Source organism: Platalea leucorodia, assembly GCF_965183815.1.
Source record: "Platalea leucorodia genome assembly, chromosome: 23".
NCBI classification, from domain to species: domain Eukaryota; kingdom Metazoa; phylum Chordata; class Aves; order Pelecaniformes; family Threskiornithidae; genus Platalea; species Platalea leucorodia.
This window is the reverse complement of record NC_138845.1, coordinates 3,719,417-3,740,337: the sequence shown is the minus strand read 5'-3', so window position 1 is coordinate 3,740,337 and position 20,921 is coordinate 3,719,417. Positions and strand designations below refer to the sequence as shown.

At 70.6% G+C, this 20,921-nt stretch overlaps 3 protein-coding genes across 3 annotated transcripts; all 3 read left to right on the top strand.

Annotated features, from left to right (window-relative positions):
- Positions 1 to 4,763: 4,763 nt before the first annotated feature.
- OS9 (OS9 endoplasmic reticulum lectin) lies at positions 4,764 to 12,475 on the top strand. Its single transcript, XM_082332365.1, has 14 exons — positions 4,764 to 4,937; positions 8,678 to 8,854; positions 8,951 to 9,014; positions 9,139 to 9,215; positions 9,335 to 9,433; positions 9,529 to 9,730; positions 9,815 to 9,943; positions 10,398 to 10,498; positions 10,622 to 10,664; positions 10,778 to 10,866; positions 10,954 to 11,211; positions 11,301 to 11,628; positions 11,717 to 11,826; positions 12,190 to 12,475. The coding sequence occupies exons 1-14, from the start codon at positions 4,770 to 4,772 to the stop codon at positions 12,316 to 12,318; spliced, it is 1,974 nt and encodes a 657-aa protein (XP_082188491.1). The 5' UTR covers positions 4,764 to 4,769; the 3' UTR covers positions 12,319 to 12,475.
- A 692-nt stretch (positions 12,476 to 13,167) lies between these two features.
- Positions 13,168 to 16,139, top strand: LOC309600187 (glycoprotein-N-acetylgalactosamine 3-beta-galactosyltransferase 1-B-like; the record flags this gene model as incomplete). Its single annotated transcript, XM_082332269.1, has 4 exons — positions 13,168 to 13,452; positions 13,772 to 13,983; positions 14,199 to 14,863; positions 15,978 to 16,139. The coding sequence occupies exons 2-4, from the start codon at positions 13,785 to 13,787 to the stop codon at positions 16,137 to 16,139; spliced, it is 1,026 nt and encodes a 341-aa protein (XP_082188395.1). The 5' UTR covers positions 13,168 to 13,452; positions 13,772 to 13,784.
- Positions 16,140 to 17,280: 1,141 nt separating this feature from the next.
- Positions 17,281 to 20,446, top strand: LOC309600186 (glycoprotein-N-acetylgalactosamine 3-beta-galactosyltransferase 1-B-like; the record flags this gene model as incomplete). The annotated part of the gene is made up of 3 exons (XM_082332268.1): positions 17,281 to 17,440; positions 18,812 to 19,473; positions 20,279 to 20,446. The coding sequence occupies 3 exons, from the start codon at positions 17,281 to 17,283 to the stop codon at positions 20,444 to 20,446; spliced, it is 990 nt and encodes a 329-aa protein (XP_082188394.1).
- Between the last annotated feature and the right edge of the window lie 475 nt (positions 20,447 to 20,921).

Here is a 20,921-nt window from a genome sequence, read left to right as displayed (position 1 = left end):
GAGGCAGAGCGGCCGCGGCGCCCCCCGCATCCTGGGCGCGGGCCGGGCCGGCGGGGGGCTGCGGGGGGCCCCGGCACCCCGTCACCCCCGAGCCCCGCACCCCCGAGCCCCGCACCCCCGAGCCCCCGAACCCCAGAGCCCCCGGCACCCCCGCACCCCCCGCACCCCCGCACCCCCGAACCCCCGAGCCCCGGAACCCCCGAGCCCCGGAACCCAGCACACCGTCACACCAGCACCCCCAAACCCCGAACCCCATCACCCCAGCACTCTCGCACCCCCACACCCCCATCACCCCATCACACCGGCACCCCAGGACCCCCACACCCCGGGACCCCCAGCACCCTCACACCCCCGCACCCCGAACCCCATCACCCCGGCACACCGCACCCCGGGACCCCCATACCCCATCACCCCGGCACACCGCACTCCAGCACCCCCACACCCCGTCACACCGGCACCCCCAAAACCTGAACCCTGGCACCCCGACACCCCGGAACCCCCCACACCCCCGAACCCCATCACACCAGCACCCCCGAACGCCAGCACCCTCACACCCCCATCACCCCATCACACCAGCGCCCCAGGACCCCCACACCCTGGGACCCCAGCACCCCCGCATCCTCACACTCCCATCACCCCGGGACCCCGTCACACTGGCACCCCTGAACCCCTGTCACCCCAGCACCCCGGCACCCCAGCACCCTCGCACCCCCATCACCCCATCACCCCGGCACCCCAGGACCCCGGCACCCCAGGACCCCAGCACCCTGGAACCCCATCACCCCGGAACCCCATCACCCCGTCACACCGGCACCCCAGCACCATCGCACCCCCATCACCCCGGCACCCTGGGACCCCCACACCCTGGGGCCCCAGCACAACCGTCACCCCTGCACCCCATCACACCAGCACCCCAGGGCTCCCACACCCTGGGATCCCAGCACACTGGCATCCGGCACCCCCGCACCCCATCACTGCAGCACACCAGCACCCCCACACCCTATCACCCCAGCACCCCGGCACCCCACACCCCATCACACCAGCACCCCCACACCCTGTCACACTGGCAGCCTGGAACCCCCAGACCCTGTCACCCCAGCACCCTGGCACACCCGCACCCCGGGACCCCCGCACCCCAGAACCCCCGCACGCCAGCACCCCTGCACCCTGGGACCCCATTACACCGGCAGCCCCGCACCCCATCACCCCGTCACAACAGCACCCCTGCACCCCAGGACCCCAGCACCCCATCATCCACACACCCCCAGCACGTCACCCCCAGCACCCCCGGCACCCCAGCACCCCCGGCACCCCCGGCACCCTGGGACTCCTGCACCCCCGGCACCCCAGCACTCCGGGACCCCCGCACCCCATCACCCCCACACCCCCAGCACGTCACCCCCAGCACCCCCAGCCTCCACGCAGACCAGTGCCCCCAGTGCAACCCAGTGTGAACCAGTGCAACCTGTTGCCCCTAGTGCCTCCCAGTGCAAACCAGCGCCCCCAGTGCAACCCAGTGCAAACCAGTGCAATCTATTGCCGCCAGTGCAAACCAGTGCCCCCAGTGCAATCCATTGCCCCTAGTGCCTCCCAGTGCGCACCAGTGCAAACCAGTGCAACCTATTGCCCCCAGCACATCGCAGTGCAACCCAGTGCCTCCTAATGCAACCTATTGCCCCTAGTGCCTCCCACTGCAAACCAGCGCCCCCAGTGCACACCAGTGCAACCCAGTGCAAACCAGTGCAACCTAGTGCAACCCAGTGCAGCCTGTTGCCCCCAGTGCCTCCCAGTGCAACCAGTACCCCCAGTGCACACCAGTGCAACCCAGTGCTCCCAGTGCAAACTAGTGCAACCCAGTGCAAACCAGTGCCCCCAGTGCACACCAGCGCAACCCAGTGCAAACCAGTGCAACCTGTTGCCCCCGGTGCAAACCAGTATAAAGCAGTGCCCCCGGTGCAACCCAGTGCCTCCCAATGCAACCTATTGCTCCCAGTGCAAACCAGTGCAAACCAGTGCCCCCAGTGCACATCAGTGCAACCTATTGCCCCCAGCGCCTCCAGTGCAACCCAGTGCCCCCAGTGCAAACCAGTGCAACCCAGTGCCTCCCAATGCAGCCTATTGCCCCCAGTGCTTCCCACTGCAAACCAGTGCCCTCAGTGTGCACCAGTGCAAACCAGTGCCCCCTGTTGCCCCCAGTGCATCCTAGTGCCCTCAGCACCTCCCAGTGCAAACCAGTGCCCCCAGTGCAAACCAGTGCAACCCAGTGCCCCCAATGTAATCTAGTGTCCCCAGTGCAAACCAGCCATCTGCCAGAAAAATCACCGTGGCTCCCCAGTGCAAACCAGTGCAACCCAGTGCCCCCCAGCTCCTCCCAGTGCAACCCAATGCCCCCAGCACCTCCCAGTGCAGACCAGTGTCCCCAGTGCCCCCAGCACAAACCACTGCAAACCAGCCACCTGGTGGCAAAATCGCCATGCCCCCCGCCCCGTGCCCCCAGTACAACCCAGTGCCCCCAGCACAACCCAGTGCCCCCAGCACCACCCAGTGTCCCCCAGCACCACCCAGTGCAAACCAGTGCCCTCCAATGCCTTTCCCTGCCACCCAGTGCCCCCAGTGCCTCCCAGTACTCCCAATGCCTCCCAGTCCCCCAGTTCAACCTAGTGCCCCCCCAGTGCCTCCCAGTCCTCCCAACGCCTCCCAGTCCCCCAGTTCAACCCAGTGCCCCCCCAGTGCCTCCCAGTCCTCCCAACGCCTCCCAGTCCCCCAGTTCAACCCAGTGCCTCCCAGTCCTCCCAATGCCTCCCAGTCCCCCAGTTCAACCCAGTGCCCCCCCAGTGCTTCCCATTCCTCCAGTTCAACCCAGTGCCCCCCCAGTGTCCCCTTTCTGCTGTGCCCGTGTGGCTGTACCCCCTCCATCACACTCCCCAGCGCCCCCCAGTGCCCCCAGTCCCTCCCAGTGCCCTCACCTCGGGGTGGGCGAGGGTGCCGGTGGGGTTGGGGTGGGGGCCGGGGGGTTTCAGCCCACGCTCATGGCTCTGCCCCCCACGACACCGCCCTGGGGACGCGGGGACAGCGTCAGGGGTGGGGGTGGGGGGACACCCGCACCCCAGCCCCACCCTGCGCCCACCCGGCTGCACCCAGCCCCCCCAGGCCCCTCAGCCCCCCCCCCGGGGGGGCTCTGTCCAAGGATGGGGGGGTAAGGGGGGGGGATTGGGGGGCAATGGGGGGAGAGGGGGTGCGGGGGGGAGGGAGGGGCCTGGGGGATGTTGGGGGGCTGGGGGAGGCGGGGAGGGAGGGGGATGCGGGGGTATGGGGGAGGCAGCGGGGATGGGGATGCGGGGGGGGGGGGCCGGCGGCCTTGGGGGGGGCGGGGGGATGCGGGGCCGGGGGGCGATGTCGGGGCCGTGTGGCGGCGGCAGGTGCCATCCCCCGGCGCGACATATCGCGACAAGGACGGGGCGGGGAGGGGGGGGGGGTTGCTCTGGCCCTACCTGGCTCCGCCGGCGGGTCCCGGCGCTCCGCGGCCGCGCACCGGCACCGGCAACGGGGGGGGGGGCGGGGGGGGGGCGGGGGGGGGCGGGGGGGGCAGGGCGCCCCCGGCGGCCCCGGCCGGGAACGGCACCGCCGCAGCCCCGGGGGGGGCACAAAGCGGGGAGGGGGCGGCCGCTGGTGTCACCGTCGCGTCGGGCCCGGGGTGGGGTGGGATCGGGCCCCCCCGCCCCCCCCAGCGCGGCGGGGGCTCCGGCTGCCACAGGCCGGGCTTTGTGCCCACGCGTGGGCCGGACAACGGCCCCATTGAGCGGGGGGGGCCGGGCCTGGGCTGCCTGCGCCCTGCCTGCGCCCTGCCTGCCCCGGGGGGGGCCTGGGGGGGGCTGGGAGGAGGTTAGGGGGATGTTTGGGGGGACTGGGGGGGACTGGGGAGAGGTTTGGGGGGGCTGGGGGGAGGATGAGGGGTGCTGAGGAGTCCGGGGGGGCTGAGAGGATGCTGGGGGGAGGTTAGGGGGGGCTGGGGGAGAGTGGGGGAAGGTTTGGGGGGAGGACGAGGGGGTGCTGAGGAGTTGGGGGGGGCTGAGGGGGGCTGGGAGGATGCTGGGGAGAGGTTAGGGGGGTGCTGGGGGGGGACTGCGGGGAGGTTTGGGGGGGTGAGAAGTTTGGGGGGGCTGGGGAGAGGTGGGGGGATTCTGGGGGGGCACTGGGGGGGTTGGGGGGTGCTGAGGAGTTCGAGGGGGCTGGGGGGAGGTCGGGGGGGGCTGGGGGCACCCGGGGACGCGGGGGGGGCGGGGATGCTCGGGGGGGGGGGCGCGGCTGCGCCCCGCTCGGACCCACGCCCAGGGCGGGGTCTCGGGGGGGAGGGGCCACGCCCCGGCTCCGGTAATCACGTGATCCCCCCCTCCCCAGGATGCTCTGCCTCTCTCCACCAATCAGGCCACCGGGATCGCCTGCATCCCGCTCGGCCAATGGGGAGCCGCCAAGCGCCCCGCCGCCCTGCGCCTTTAAGAGCCCGGCGTTGCGTCATCGAGGCCGGCCGCGTTCCGCCTCGCGATTGGCTGCCGCCGGCGCTGACTCAGCCCAATCGCCTCACCCCCGGGAGGGGCCGCCGCTCTCCCACCGCGGCCTCAATCCCGGCGGCGTCATCGCCGGACTCCGACCAATAGAAAGCTCGCGAAGCGCTGACGGGCAGGCGGGCGAACCAATCGCCGCGCGGGCCGCCGGTGGGCGGGGCGGGCGAGGGGAGGCGGCGGGCGGAAGCGGCGGGCGGCGGGGGGAAGATGGCGGCGCGGCGGGGCCCGGGCCCGGGGCCAGCGCTGCTGGTGGTGCTGGCGGTGCTGGGCCCGGGGCGGCCGCTGCGGGGGGCCCGGGCCGCCCTCAACCTGCAGGAGCTGAGCGAGCTCAAGTACGGCCTGGAGATCCTCGCCGAGCCCGTGCTGGCCGGGCAGGTGGGCCGCGGCGGGGACGGGCACCGGCCTGGGGCGGTACCGGGGCGGGGGCACCGGCTGGGGGTCGGGGGTACCGGCCTGAGGTCCCTACCGGGGCCGGGGGCACCGGCTGGGGGTCGGGGGTACCGGCCTGAGGTCCCTACCGGGGCCGGGGGCGCGGGGCCGGGGTCTGGGGTCCTGTCCTGGGGGCCCTACCGGGGCCGGGGGCACCGGGCCAGGGTCGTACCAGGGGGGACGACACCAGTCCGGGGTCCTAACGGTGGGGGGGGGGCACCGGCCCCGAGTCCTATCGGGCACGGGGGGCATGGACCGGGGGTCGTGCTGGTGCGGGGGAACCGGCCCGGGGTCCTACCGCGGCTTGAGGGTTCCATACCGGGGCTGGGGGCACCGCTCCGGGGTCCTGCTGGGGACGGGGACGAGGGCACCCGCCTGGGGTGATACCGGGGTTGGGGCGCCGGGCCGGGGGTCCCACCGGAGACAAAAACACCGGGCCGGGGTCCTACCGGGGCCGGGGGCTCTGAGCGGGGGTCGTACCGGAGTGCAGCCATCAGCCCGGGCGGGTACCGGGGATGGTGGCACCGGCCCAGGGTGGTGCCGAGGATGGGGACACCGGCCCGGGGCTGCGCTGGGGCTGGGGACATTGGCTCGGGGCTGGGGACACCGGCCCGGGGGGGTCACTGGTCCTGGGGGCATGGGGACACGGGGAAAAAATGGGCTGTGACTGGGCCGGGAGGTGTCAACAGCAGGGGTGGTCACCAGGCCTGCCCAGGGGTCCTACTGGGAGCACTGGAGCTGAACTGGGGGTCCGTACCTCGCTCGCCTCCCGCTTGCCTGCGCTGAGCAGCTCCCGGCAGCCCGTGGGGTGCAGCTGGGCCTGGGGTTTCCCCGAGGTGGCGGTGACTTGCCCGAGCACCGGCCCAGCACACAGCGGGGCCGTGGCTTCCAGATCCATCTGCAGCAACGCCAGCTGGGCCCCACCATGGAGCAAAGTCCCTGGGTGATAAGGGGTGGGGACCAGGCCCCGCCCTGCGCCTCGGCTCCCTAGATTTGGCAGCGGCGGGGGAGCCATGTGGCCCCTGCCCCGCAGCCGGTGACTTTGAGCTGTTGGGCCGGAGCCACCGAGCAGCCCCCGAGGGGTGGGGGGGGACCAGCCCAGAGCCCCCCGAGAGCTGCGGGGGGCGGCAGCGACAGGTCTGTCCCCCTGCCTTGTGTCCATGTTGCAGCCCTGTACCAGGCTGGGCTCACCCACAGCAGGGAGAAAAGGGGAAACTGAGGCACCGGGGGAGTGGGGCTGTGGTTTGCTGTGATTTCTGGGGGGGGGGGAGTGGCGACAGGCCCCATCCTGAGACACGGCTCACCCACGCCGCCCACCTGAGGGGTGCCGGTGCCCAGATGTGCCCTGAGCCTCTGCCCTGTCGTAGAATAGAGTCAGAGAATGTCCTGAGCTGGAAGGGACCCACAAGGCTCATTGAGTCCAACTCCTGTCCCTGCGTAGGACACCCCCAAAATTCACCCCATGTGTCTGAGGGCGTTGTCCAAATGCTTCTTCAATATCGTCAGGCTCGGTGCCGTGACTCCCTCCCGGGGGAGCTTGTTCCAGTGCTCCACCACCCTCTGGCTGAAGAACCTTTTCCTCCTGTCCAACCTCAGCCTCCCCTGGCAGATCTTCCTGCCCTTCCCTCGGGCCCTATCCTGGGTCGCCAGGGAGAAGAGATCAGCGCCTACCCCTCCTCTTCCCTTGTGAGGAAGCTGCAGACCGCCATGAGGTCTCCCCTCAGCCTCCTCTTCTCCAGGCTGAACAGACCAAGTGCCTTCAGCCGCTCCACGTACGCCTTCCCCTCCAAACCCTTCTCCATCTCTGTGGCTCTCCTCTGGCCCCTCTCCAGTAGCTTCGTGTCCTTTCTGTACTGCGGCGCCCAGAACCGCACACAGTGCTCGTGGTGAGGCCGCACCTTTCCCGGTCGGTTCTCTTAGTACTTGTACCAAGAAGGTATCATCCAGCTGCTTTAGGAATCTTCCGGACCTGCTTGTGCCAGCTGTGGGGTATTCCCAGGTGACATCTGGCAAGTTGAAGTCCTCCAGAAGGACAAGGGCGGATGGCTTGGAAGCATCCCTTAGTTCCGTAAAGAATAACTCATCCGTGTCATCATCCCGGCTGGGTGGCCTGTCGTAGACTCCCACGACGCCATCCCCATTATTTGTCTGTCCCTTAATCCTCACCCGGAGGCTCTCAGCCGTGCCATCGCCAACGGCTGGCTCCGTGCACTCCAGCCCCTCCGCTCCATACAGTGCCGCCTCGCCGGCCCTGCCTGTCCCTCCTGAAGAGCCTGTACCCATCTGTCGCGGCACCCCAGTCCCAGGACTCATCCCACCAGGTTTCGCTTACGCCTACGATGTTGGATCTCCGGGACTGGGCCAAGGCATCCAGCTCCTCTCGCTTGGTCCTCAGGCTGCGCCCATTTGTGTAGAAACACTTCAAGTTTGTTGTGCCCGTTGCCTCGTGCAGCAGCCTGAGGCATCTCGCTAGCACGCAGCTCTCGGGCTTTGGCGTGCCACCCTGTTGCTCATCGCTGACTCACCTGGTGGTGTCCCTTTCCCCCTTCCGATCGAGTTTAAAGCTCTGTCAGTCAGCCCTGCCAGCTCCTGGCCAAAACCCTTCTCCCCTTCTGAGAGAGGTGCGATATAGAATAGAACCGATTAGGTTGGAAAAGACCCTGAAGATCATCGAGTCCAACCGCTAACCCAGCGCTGCCAAGGCCACCACTAAACCATGTCCCCAAGCACCACATCTCCCCGGCTCTGAAATCCCCCCAGGGACGGGGACGCAGCCCCTGCCCTGGGCAGCCTGGGCCAGGGCCTGGCAGCCCTTTGGGGGAGGAGGTTTTTCCCCGTACCCAACCCAACCCTGCCCTGGCGCAGCTCCAGGCCGTTCCCCCTCGTCCCAGCGCTTGTTCCTGGGGAGAAGAGCCCGACCCCCCCGGCTCCAGCCTCCTTTCGGGGCTTGGGGGAGCGATGAGGGCTCCCCTCAGCCTCCTCCTCTCCAGGCTGAGCCCCCCCAGCCCCCCCAGCCGCCCCTCCCCACCCTCGGGCTCCAGCCCCTGCCCCAGCCTCGCTGCCCTGCCCTGGCCACGCTCCGGCCCCTCCGTGTCCTTCTTGTGGCCGGGGGCCAGCACCGAGCGCGGGATTCGAGGGGCGGCCTCCCCAGTGCCCAGCACGGGGGGCGATCCCTGCCCCAGGCCTGCTGGCCACACCGGTCCCGATACAAGCCAGGATGCCGCTGGCCCTCTTGGCCACCCGGGCACCCTGCCGGCTCCCACCCCCCCGCTCTCCACCACCCCCCCGGGGCCGTTTCTGTTTCCCAGCCGCTCTCCCCCGCGCCTGCGGCGCTGCCTGGGGTTGTTGTGCCCCGAGCGCAGGACCCGGCCCTGAGCCTTGTTAAACCCAGGCCCAGCGACCCGGCCTGGCCAGGCCCCTCTGCGGAGCCTCCCTGCCCCCGGCAGATCCACGCTCCCACCCAGCCTGGGCTCGTCTTTAAACTTAGGGGGCACGGATCCCCTCGTCCGGGTCGTTGATAACAATATTAAGCAGAACTGGTCCCAGTACCGAGCCCTGGGGACACCACTGGTGCCCGGCCGCTAATGGGATTTAACTCCTTTCACCACCATCTTTGGGCCCGGCCACCAGCCAGTTTTTTACCCAGCGAAGCGCACGCCCGTCCAAGCCGTGTCTCGCCCCCGCAGCGCCAGACGGAGGACGTGGTGACGGTGGCATCGAAGTTCAAGCAGCGCTACGAGTGTCGGCTCCCGCCCGCAGCCATCCGGCGCCAGCCCGACCCTGAGGAGGAGGCGCAGCTCTACAATGGCTCCGGCGTCGCCGAGCTCCTGCGCCCCATGGGTGCTGCCCCGTGCCTCGTCAAGGTGGGGCCTGGCGGGCTGGGAGGAGCGCAGGGTGGGAAGGGGGGTGGCACCCCGTGGCTTCCATCCCGATCCCGTGTTTTTCCCCGGTTTTTCCAGACCAAGGACTGGTGGACGTACGAGTTCTGCTACGGGAAGCACATCCAGCAGTACCACGTGGAAGGTGCCGGTGGGGCTGGGGACGGTGGCACGGCGTGGGGCAGGGCGGCGGGAAGGGGCAGGTCGTCCCCGATGTCCCCACCCCGCTCCTCGAGTGCTGCCTGCATGACTCTTGCCTCTCGCCGCAGAGTCGGAGATCAAAGGAGACGTCCTCTTCCTCGGCTACTACCAGTCGGCATTCGACTGGGACGACGAGACGGCCAAGGTCTGGGCTCCCCCCTCCCCAGGGACACCGCCGTCCCCTTGCCCAACCCTCTTACGAGACAGCGGGGAGTCCCCAGGGGTCCCCGTCCCCAACCCGCTCTCCCCCCGCCGTCCCCCCAGGCCTCCAAGCAGCACCGGCTGAAGCGGTACCACAGCCAGAGCTACGTGAACGGCTCCCGCTGCGACCTCACCGGCCGAGCCAGGGAGGCCGAAGTCCGGGTAAGACCACGGAGGGGGTGACGCAGGCGCGGTGGCACTTGTGTCCCCGTGGTGGTGTCCCCGTGGTGGCGGCGGCTGACGATCTCTCACCCCAGTTCCTGTGCGAGGAGGGCGCCGGTGACTACATCGCCCGGGTGGATGAGCCCCAGTCCTGCTCCTACGTCCTGACCGTCCACACCACCCGCATCTGCCACCACCCCTTCCTGCGCCCGCCGGCCGGCGCCGCACCGCAGCCCATCCTCTGCCAGCCGGCGCTCAGCCCGGCGCAGTACGTCGAGTATGTCCGTGCCCAAGTCTGTGAGTATCGGGGCGGGGGGGGACACACCCCTCCCCAGCGGGACCCCGGCACGGGGGTGACACGCGTCCCCTCTGTCCCTCCAGCTGACACCAAGCGGAAGGTGGAGGAGATCTCGGAGGAGCTGAAGACGTTGGACACGAGGCTGTGGAGCGAGAGGGACGCCGACACCCTCGCGCAGCCCCCCGAGGGCACACCGGTGGCCCACGGTGACGGTACAGCCCGTGTCCCCTCCTCGTCCTGTCCCCTCTTCACCCCTGCAGTGACGGTACAGCCCATGTCCCCTCCTCACCACCACGGTGACAGTACAGCCTGTGTCCCCTCCTTGCCACTGCGGTGACACTACAGCCCATGTCTCCTCCTCACCCCGTCCCCTCCTCGCCCCCGTGGGGACACTACAGCCCGCATCCCCTCCTTGCCACCACAGTGACAGTACAGCCCGTGTCCCCTCTTCGTCCTGTCCCCTCCTCACCCCCATGGGGACGGTACAGCCTGCGTCCCCTCCTTGCCACCGCGGTGACGGTACAGCCCGTGTCCCCTCCTCGCCCTGTCCCCTCCTTGCCCCTGCGCTGAGGCGTGGCTCGGAGCCACCGTGGCCGTTTGCCAGCCGGGGCACCGTGCTCAGAGCTGCCCGGTGCCAGCCGTGCCCGTCCCCTCCTCCCGTGCCAGCCGCGCCGGGGGACGAGCCAGACCCAGCCAAGGAGGCGGCTTTTTGGGAGCGGGTGCGTGAGGTGACCGGCAAGGCCGGCGGCCAGCAGGACAGCGCCCGGGTGAGTCCCCAGCGTGCTCGGGGATGTCCTCGTGGCCACCGGCGAGCACGAGGGGGCCGGATGGGTGGCGCGTCGGAGGAGCAGTTTCGGGCTCCCGCTCCATCACCCGTCTCCTTCCTGCAGGCGGAGGAGCCGTCCCCAAAGGCAGCCGGTGGCCGGGCGGCTGGTGAGTCCCTGGGGAGGTGGCCGGCAGTGGCCACTCTGTGTCCCCCTGCACGTGCCACGGGCCTTCGCCGTCCCTGTCCTTCCCACCCGTCTGTTTTGGTGGTTGCCTTGTAGATATGCGGAAGAAAATCCATTTCAAAGTGATCAGGAGCCCGGAGGACCTGCTCCAGTTCATCGAGGAGCTGAAGGAGAGCACCAAGAAGGTGGGTGACCCTCGGGCAGCTTCTCCGTGCCTCAGTTTCCCCGTCGGTACCAAGGGACGTTCAGGAGAACCTTCCCTCTGCCTCCAGGCCAAGGAGAAGGCGAGCGAGGAGGAGGAGGAGGCAGCGGCGAAGGCTGCCCCGGACCCTCCCGTCCCTGAAGAGACCCCAGCGGGTGAGAGGGAGCGACCGGAGGAGGAAGAAGAGGAGGAGGAGGAAGACGGGGACCTTCTGGGTGGCTTCGAGAAGGAGCTGGAGGCCGTCCTGCTGCCCCGGGAGCAGATGGCCCAGCTGAAGGAGGAGGTGAAGACCGAGATGGAGAAGGAGTTTGACAACATCATCAACGAGGTGGGTCACCATGCTGGGGACCTCCTGGCCGGACTGGGGATCCCCTGGCTGGACTGGGGACCCCTCCTTGACCCCCCCGTCACCCGCAGGTGGAGGATGAGCTGGAAACGGAGGGGCTGAAGGGGGAGTTTGATCGTAACCAGGCCTCCAAGTCCTTGGCCTCCACCCTCAACCGCCTCATGGACAAGCTGGACGGCCCAGGAGGGGAGAAGGAGGAAGAGGAGGGGGCCGGGAGGAAGGCCAGCCCCGACCCCCCGGCCGACGGGCGGGTGCGGGTGCGGGTGAGCAGGATCGGGCCCGGCAGCGGCCGGCAACGGGAACCCCCTCGGCGGGAGATGGGGCGGGAGAACCCCCAGCTCCATCACATCGAGAGCGAGGTGCGGGAGTTGCTGGCCAAGGAGGGGCTGCGGGCCGAAGGTAGGGGACTGGGGGGGACTGGGAGGGACTGGAGGGGCGGGGGGGGTCCCCACATCCCCCTCATCATCCCCTGTCCGTCCGCTCGCAGGGAAAATAGAGATCAAGATCGTGACGACGGGGGGGGGGGAGGAGGACGAGGCGCACTGGCTGTCGGAGGAGGACACCAAGAACCTCAAGGAGATCTTCTTCAACATCCTGGTGAGCGCGGGGGGAAACTGAGGCACGAGGGGGAAACTGAGGCACCATGGGGGGGAAACTGAGGCACTGGGGGGGGGAACTGAGGCACTGGGGGGGGAACTGAGGCGCTGGGGGGGGCTGAGGTGCTGGGGGGGAAACTGAGGCACTGGGGAGGGAAACGGAGGCATGGGGGGGGCTGAGGTGTGGGGGGTAACTGAGGCACGGGGAGGTCGGGGGCCAGGGACCCCCCCCACGCTGCAGCCACGGTGGGGGGTGGATGGTGCCCTGCAGCCGGGGGTGGGGATGTCCCCAGGGGGGCTGGCAGGCGGTGTCCCCCACCGTGGCACGTGTCCCCCCCCCGTGGCACGTGTGTGTCCCCCCCAGATCCAGGGCACGGAGGAGGCGCAGAGGGAGCGGCGGCGGCAGCAGGCGCTGGAGGACAACTACCGCTTCGTCTGGGGGGGCCGCGATGAGCCCCAGCCCCCCAGCGACTCCGAGGACCCCGACTTCTGACCCCCCCTGCCGCGGGGCTGGGCGCAGGACCCCCGCCAAGGGTGATGATGCCCCGTGGGGGTGCCCCCCACCCAAGGCGGGGGGAGCTCGGACTCTTTTGGGGGGGCCCCTGCCCCGAGGGTTCAGCGTTTGTGACATGGAGGAACTGGGGGGGGGGATTGGGGGGGGGTGTTGTGATTTGGGGGGGTTGGGGGGGAGGTGGGGAGGGGTCCCCTTGTTGCCACTGGAGCCATTTTGCCCCCCCCCCCCCCCCCCCCCCCCCCGCGAGGGAGCTCTCTCATAATGAGATGTAACGAGGGGCCCGCGCCCCCCGGCCTTGTTATCAATAAACCGCCGTCACCCCCGGGCTCTGCCTGGCCCCTGCCTGTACCCCGTGTCCCCTGCCTGTACCTCGTGTCCCCTGCCCCCCGTGTCCCCTGCCTGTGCCCCGTGTCCCCTGCCTGTACCTCGTGTCCCCTGCCTGTGCCCCGTGTCCCCTGCCTGTACCCCGTGTCCCCTGCCTGTACCTCGTGTCCCCTGCCTGTACCTCGTGTCCCCTGCCTGTGCCCCGTGTCCCCTGCCCGTACCCCGTGTCCCCTGCCTGTACCCCGTGTCCCCTGCCCCCCCGTGTCCCCTGCCTGTCCCCTGCCTGTGTCCCCCCGCCATCGCCCGGGCAGGACCCGTCCCCCCGCCCCCCCCGGCTTCAATTTGCAAAGGGGAGGGGCCGTGGGTACGCGGCAGCCAATCGGGGTGAGGGCGGGGCAGGGGCTCGCTTGGTGCTGGCCAATGGGAGCGTGGGGGGGGGGGCGGAGCGCGGTGCTGAGCCTCGGGACGGTGTCGCGGCGGCGGCGGGGACCCGGGGAGAGCGGGGACACCGGGACCCACCGGGACCCCCGGGAGAGTGGGGACACCGGGACCCCCAGCGACACCGGGGACACCGGGACCCCCGGGGACACTGGGACCCCTGGGAGACTGGGGACACCGGGACCCACCAGGACCCCGGGACCCACCGGGATCCCCGAGGACACCGGGGAGAGCAGGGACACCAGGATCCCCCGGGACCCCCGGACTCACCGGGACCCCTGGCAACACCGGGGACACCGGGACCCCTGGGAGAGCGGGGACGCCGGGACCGACCGGGCCCCCTGCTCCCAGGTGAGGGCACAGCCGGCGGCCCGATCCCGGGACCCCCCGTCCCCCCATCTGCCCCCCGCACCACGGTCACTCGCGTCCCCCCTTCAGCGCCCTGCTCGGTCACCCCCCCTCCCCCCGTGGGTGCTGTCACCCCCCCCTTGGTGTCACCACCCCCCCCGTGGGTCCTGTCCCCACGCCGTGGAATTGGCCCTGGGCTTTCCCCACCCAGTGCCGGTTGCAGATGGGGCTGTGGCAGAGGGGGGACCCCACGGGGGGGGAGGGGGTGTCCCCGGGACCCCACGGGGGGTCCCCACGCTGACCCCCCCCACCCTGTCCCCAGGCCGCACGGTGCCATGCTGCTGCCAGGCCTCACGAGCGCGTGGCTGCCCTTCCACGCGGGCGGCGTTGTGGGCTTCATTGCCACCTTCCTCCTCCTCCACGGCCTCCCGCTGCCCCCGCCCCCCGCCAGCCAGGACCCCCGGGCGGTCGGGGACCCCCCCGGGACGTCCCGGTCCCCAGCGCTCTACGGCGTGGCCCCAGCAGGCTCCGCAGGTGGGTGACGCCGTGGTGGGGGGCACCGAGCCACCATTTGGGGACCACGGGTGGGTTTTGGGGTCCCTGGAGGAGCGGGGAGCGTGGGGGGTTCACCCGCCCGCCTGCTGCAATTGGGGTGGGGGGCTGAGGGCCACCCCCCGCCCACGCGCTGTGGGGCTGCTCCCCACCGTGACCAACGTGGCGCCGTCTCCCCCCACCGCTGCCGGCGGCAGACGAGGACGCCGGGGAGGCGCGGGCGCTGTACGAGCGGGTGCGCATCCTGTGCTGGGTGATGACGGCCCCCGGCAACCTGGAGACCAAGGCCCGGCACGTGCGGGCCACCTGGGCACGCCACTGCAACGTGGCCCTCTTCATGAGCTCGGAGCCCGACGAGAGCTTCCCCGCCGTGGGGCTGCCCGTCCAGGAGGGCCGCCAGCAGCTCTACTGGAAAACCATCCGCGCCTTCCAGTACGTGCACCGGCACCACCTGGGCCAGGCCGACTGGTTCCTCAAGGCGGACGACGACACCTTCGTGGTGGTGGCCAACCTGCGCTGGCTGCTGGCCGGCCAAGCCCCCGAGCGCCCTGTCTACTTCGGCAAGCGCTTCAAGCCCTTTGTCAAGCAGGGCTACATGAGCGGCGGGGCGGGCTACGTGCTCAGCAAGGAGGCTCTGCGGCGCTTCGTGGCCGCCTTCGCCTCCCGCGCCTGCAGCCACACCAGCGCCGTGGAGGACGTGGCCCTGGGCCAGTGCCTGGAGAAGGTGGGGGTGGAGGCGGGCGACTCGCGGGACACGCGGGGCCGCGAGACCTTCCACCCCTTCCCGCCCGAGACCCACCTCACCGACAAGTTCTCCCGGAGCTTCTGGTACCGGAGCTACTGCTACTACCCCATCGTGGAGGTACGTGGCACCTCCCGGAGCCCCCGCGTGTTCCCCTTTCACCCTGCCCGCGTGGGCAGGGGCAGCCGCCAGGGCCCCGAGGTGGCCACAGTCCCCCCCACATGGCTACGGTCTCCCCACTCATGGCCGTGGTCCTCCATGCATGGCCATGATCCGCCTCCCGCGGCCGTGGTGTCACCACAATGCGTGGCCTCCTTGCGTGGCCGTGATCCCCTTTGCACGGCCATGTTCCGCCCCTGTGTGGCCGTGGTCCCCCACATCTGTCTGTAGCGTCCCCCCATCCATGATTGTGGTGTCCCCGTTCATGGACGTGGTGTCCCCACAACACGTGGCCACGGTGTCCCCCCAAGCATGGCCACTCTTCCCCCATGCGTGGCCACTCTTCCCCCATGCAGAACCACAGTGGCCACGGTCTTCCATGCGTGGCCGTGATCCCATTGGCACGGCCGTGGTGCCCCCGAAACACGCGGTCAAGGTCCCCCAGGCGTGGCCATGGTCCCCTAAGCTTGGCCGTGGTATCCCCGCCACGCGTGGCCCTGCCATCCCTCCCACGCACGTTTGGGGTGTCCCCACGGCCACGGTGTCCCCACAACGCGTGGCCACGGTCCCACAACGCGTGGCCATGGTGTCCCCATCCGTGTCCGTGGTGTCCCCCCGCCCCATGCATGGCCACAGTACCCACACACGTGGCCGTGACCCCCCAGCAAAGCCGCCAACGGGGCCCCCCCCATCCCCACCCCCACCCTGGTGCCTGGCCACGTTTCCCAGTGGCGGGGGGGGGGGTTGGGGGGGGTGGCCCCGATCTGGTGGTGCTGAGCCGGCGTTAAGAGCATCAGCGGTGCTGGCACCGCGCCACGCCGGGGCTGGGCACCGCCGCCACCGGCCACCCCGGGGGGGGGGGGGGGGGATCACCATGGGGTGGGGGAGGGGCCAGGCTGGGGGAAGCTGCCCCCCCAGTGCCCCTCACCCCACTCAGACCCAGCCAGAGGCCACGGGGATGGGCTCAGGGTGTCGGGGTGGCCTCCAGCCCCCCCCCCCCCCTCCCCTGTAGCACCAATGGGTGGGGTGGCACTGGGTGCTCGGTGCCCCCCCCAGCCCCCCCATCTCTCCCCAGGGTCCCCAGTGCTGCTCGGACCTGGCCGTGTCCTTCCACTACGTCAGCGGGGAGCAGCTGTACGCGCTGGAGTACCTGACCCACCGCCTGCGCCCCTACGGCTACCGGCCCCGCTACCGGCCCCCCGGCCACCCGCCGGCCCCCAACGCCACCCTGCCCTAGCCCAGACCCCCCCATCCACCGGGACAGCCGCTCTCAGTGGCCATCGCTGGGGGGTCGGTGGCCACCGGGACTGGGTGGGGGGGCGGGGGCATGGGGTGGGGACGGTGCCCCCCTGCAGTGGGGTGGGGGGGGGCTGGTGTGGGAGCTGCCCACGGGGGCAAGGACCCCCGGGTGGGCCTGCGATGGGGACGTGGCCCCCTCCCGCCGTGGCCCGGTGGAAGGGGCCGGGGGGACCCATGGGTGCTGCCGTGACCCTCCCAGCCTCAGCCCCCCCCCATTAAAGCCAATTGCCCGGAATGGAGGAGCCGGTTCCTCGTTTGGGTGCGTCCGTGCCACGTGGTGCCACCGCCAACCGTCACCGCCGGGGCCCTGCCGTGCGGTGCCACCGCCACCGTCACCGCCCGGGCCGCCGCCGGGCCTCGGCGTGCAGCCCCCTCCCCACCCCCAGACAGGGACCCCCACGTTTGGGCGGGGGGGATGTGAAGCTGGGGCCATGTTTTGGGGGGGTCCCCTGGAGCGGGGTGTCAGCTGGGAGGGGCCGAGCTGGGGCTGCCCCCGCCCTGGGGCTGGGCAGGATCGGGCCCTCTCTGGGAGGTGCTGGACGGGACGGGCGAGTGGGGCCACGGCAGGTACCGGATCCGGCACCGGGGTGGGGGGACGGGGTCCCGGTGGGGTGGGAGCCCCCCCCATTACTGCCCCGGGGACCCCAAATGCCCTGGGCCCCCCCCCCCGTGTCCCCCTCCCCCCCCAGCCAGACCCGCGTGGCCCTAATTAGCGGCCGGTAATGGGATTTGCTGGAATTGGGTGTCGCTGATCCGGTGGGATTGGGGGGGGCATGGGATGGGGTGGGGGGGTCACGACGGGGCAGGGGGACACACGGAAGGGGACAGGGAGGGATTGGGGGGGGGGGTCCCCTCAGCAGGACACGGAGCTGGTGGCTTGGGTGGGGGGCAGAGCCGTGGGCAGGGATCCCCTGCCGGGGGGGGGAGGTGCTTTTGGGGGGGGGTCTGCGGGTGCTGGGACCCCACATGAGACCCCATGGCGGGGGGCAGATCCAGCCCCCCCCGGGGAGGCCATCCCCGCCGTCCCCTCCATCCCTGTCCCCTCTCCCCTCAGCGCCCCAGGACGTCGCGGCGGGGCCATGTGGGGCCCCCCCCGGGTGCCCTGGTTCCCCCTGGGCTTCGCCGTGGGGCTGGTGCTGGGGGGGAGCCTCCTGCAAGGCCTCGGGCAGCTGCGGGCCCCCCCGCGCCCCTCCGCCGCCCCCCGCGTCGCCCCCCTGCGCAGCCTCCCCCAGCCCGCAGGTGAGCCCACGGGGACACCCGGACACGGCGGGCGGGGAGGGGAGCGGTGCCGGAAGCACGGACGGACACGGACACACGGAAACACAGCGGGAGACGGGGAGACACACAGACACCTGCAGGGACACACACGGGGACACACACACGGGGGGACACATGGACACATACGGGGACATGGGGACACAGGGACGGGGGACACGGGCACATACGGGGACATGGGGACACAGGGACGGGGGACACGGGCACATACGGGGACATGGGGACACAGGGACAGGGGGACACGGGCACATATGGGGACATGGGGACACAGGGATGGGGGACACAGACACATATGGGGACACAGGGACAGGGGGACACACAGACACATATGGGGACATGGGGACACACACAGGGATATGGGGGAACACATGGGGACACACATGGACACACACGGGGACATGGGGACACACACGGGGACACGGGGGGACATGGGGACACAGGGACACGCACACAGGGATACGGGGACACATAGGGGGACACAAGGACACACACATGGGGGGACACAGACGGACACATGGACACACGGACACCCCCTGGGTCCGCGGGGAGGCGGTGGGAAGGGAAGGGTGACGGGCACCGTCCCGTGGGGCACCGGGGACGGAGGGGGACGGGGCGGGGGGTGGCAGCTCTGAGCTGGGGACAAGGACGGGAGGGAGGGACCTGCGGTGGGAACAGCGGTGTGGGGACATGGAAGGGACAACGCGGCCGTGGTGGCAGCTGTGGGCTGGTGAGGATGGGCCGGCGGTGACAGCCCCGAGCTGGTGACAGCAAGGGGACAGCGTGGCCGGAGGAGGGGGCTCTGAGCTGGTGACGAGGAAGGACAATGTGGCCAGTGGGCGATGGGAGAGCGTGACCGGTGTTCGGTGGCAGCGTGGGACCCTGTGGCCGGTGGCCCGAGCTCCGAGCTACCGAGGAGGACGGGATTTTGTGGCTGGTGGCGGGAGCGTTGAGCTGGGGACGAGGACGGGACGGTGCGGCCAGGGGTGCTGGGAGCTCCAAGGGGGGAGAAGGGTGAGGGACTCACGGCAAGTGACAAGGGAAGGGACACAGTGGCCGGCGGAGGGAGCTCGGAGCTTGTGACAGCGATGGGCCGAGGCGGGGTGGTGGTGGGAGCTGGGGACGAGGACGGGACGGCGTGGGCAGCGGTCGTGGAGCTGAGCTGGGGACAAGTTTGGGACCTTCTGGAGCACGGTGGGAGCTCAGAGCCGGGGACAAGGAGGGGACGGCGTGGTTCTCGGTGGTTGCTCTGCGCTGGGGGCGGGTTCCCCCGGTCCCTCTGCCCCGGGGGGGCCGTGGGACGTCCCCGCCGCCTCCCCACCTCCTCCTGCCGCCCAGGGAACAGCAGCGAGGCGCGGGCGCTGTACGAGCGGGTGCGCATCCTGTGCTGGGTGATGACGGCCCCCGGCAACCTGGAGACCAAGGCCCGGCACGTGCGGGCCACCTGGGCACGCCACTGCAACGTGGCCCTCTTCATGAGCTCGGAGCCCGACGAGAGCTTCCCCGCCGTGGGGCTGCCCGTCCAGGAGGGCCGCCAGCAGCTCTACTGGAAAACCATCCGCGCCTTCCAGTACGTGCACCGGCACCACCTGGGCCAGGCCGACTGGTTCCTCAAGGCGGACGACGACACCTTCGTGGTGGTGGCCAACCTGCGCTGGCTGCTGGCCGGCCAAGCCCCCGAGCGCCCTGTCTACTTCGGCAAGCGCTTCAAGCCCTTTGTCAAGCAGGGCTACATGAGCGGCGGGGCGGGCTACGTGCTCAGCAAGGAGGCTCTGCGGCGCTTCGTGGCCGCCTTCGCCTCCCGCGCCTGCAGCCACACCAGCGCCGTGGAGGACGTGGCCCTGGGCCAGTGCCTGGAGAAGGTGGGGGTGGAGGCGGGCGACTCGCGGGACACGCGGGGCCGCGAGACCTTCCACCCCTTCCCGCCCGAGACCCACCTCACCGAGCGGCTGCCCGTCGACCGCTTCTACCCGCAGTACTCCTACTACCCGGTGCAATGGGTGAGTGAGCACCCCCCCACCCGGCCGAGACCCCCCTGCGTCCCCCGGGTCCCCCGTCCCGGTGGCCCCGGCATCCCCCACGTCCCCTCTGCAGCCACCGAGCCCCCGGTCCCCAGCGTCCTCGAGCCCCCTCTGCATCCCCAAGCCACCACCCCTGTCCCCTCCCGAGTCCCCTCTGTGCCCCTGACCCCCACCCGTGGCCCCTGAGCCCCCCCATGTCCCTGTCCCCCACCCGTGTCCCCTCCGCATCCCCCGGCATCGCTGTGCACATGGCCCCTGCAGGGCGGTACCGGCCCCGCCCACCCCTCCATGCCCCGCCCACCCTGGCTGCCTCCGAAGCCCCACCCACCCAATGGGCACCCAATGTGGCTAAGCCACACCCACTCGCTTTGCATCCCAGCCCCGCCTACCTATTAAGCACCACCCACTGCCCACTTTTTTAAGCCCCGCCTTCCTTATTTGCATCCCAGCCCCGCCGAGGCACCACCCACCACTCCACCCCTTCCAGTCCCCGCCTTCCATATTAGTACAGAAGCCCCGCCCACTAAACTAGTATACAATCCCCGCCCACCATAAACTATGCAAAGCCCACCCACCCTATTAGTTTACAAGCCCCGCCCACCACATTAGCATACAGAGGCCCACCCACCCCCAGCCTTTGCTCCCCAATCGCTCACCCCCAACCCACTCCCAGCCCCACCCACTGCATTCGCGCCCCGCCCCCTCGAGGCACCGCCCCCTCGAGGCACCGCCCCCTCGAGGCACCGCCCCCTCGAGGCCCCGCCCCTCTGACCCCACCCTGCAGGCAGCTGCCTCCTGCTCGGACCTGTCCGTGTCCTTCCACTACGTCAGCGGGGAGCAGATGTACGCGCTGGAGTACCTGACCCACCGCCTGCGCCCCTACGGCTACCGGCCCCGCTACCGGCCTCCCCTGCCCCCCGCCGGCCCCCCGGCCCCCACCCGCCGGCCCTGAGCCGCCGGCACCCGGCACCCGCCCGGCTGTGGCACCCCGGGGCGTGGGGCGCTGGCACCGAGCCGTGGCACAGCTCCACTGCATGGCACCGTGGCTCTGTGGCACCGAGCTGTGCCACAGCTCCACCGGCGTGACCCCGCAGCATGGCTCTCCAGCACCAAGCCGTGGCACACTTCCATCAGCGTGGCCTCACCGTGTGGTTCTGCAGCATTGCACCGCGGCACAGGACCACCGATCCGGCCCCGTGGCTCTCCAGCAACGACCTGTGCCACAGCTCCACCGGCATGACAGCACGGCACGGCTCTTCGGCACCGACCCGTGGCACAGGTCCATCAGTGGCTGTCCCCACTGTGTTGCTCTCCAGCACTGAGCCGTGGCACAGCTCCATGTGCATGGCCCCATGGCTCTCTGGCACCATGGCACAGCTCCACCGGTGTGGCCTCACAGCGTGGCTCTCCAGCACCAGCCGGTGGCA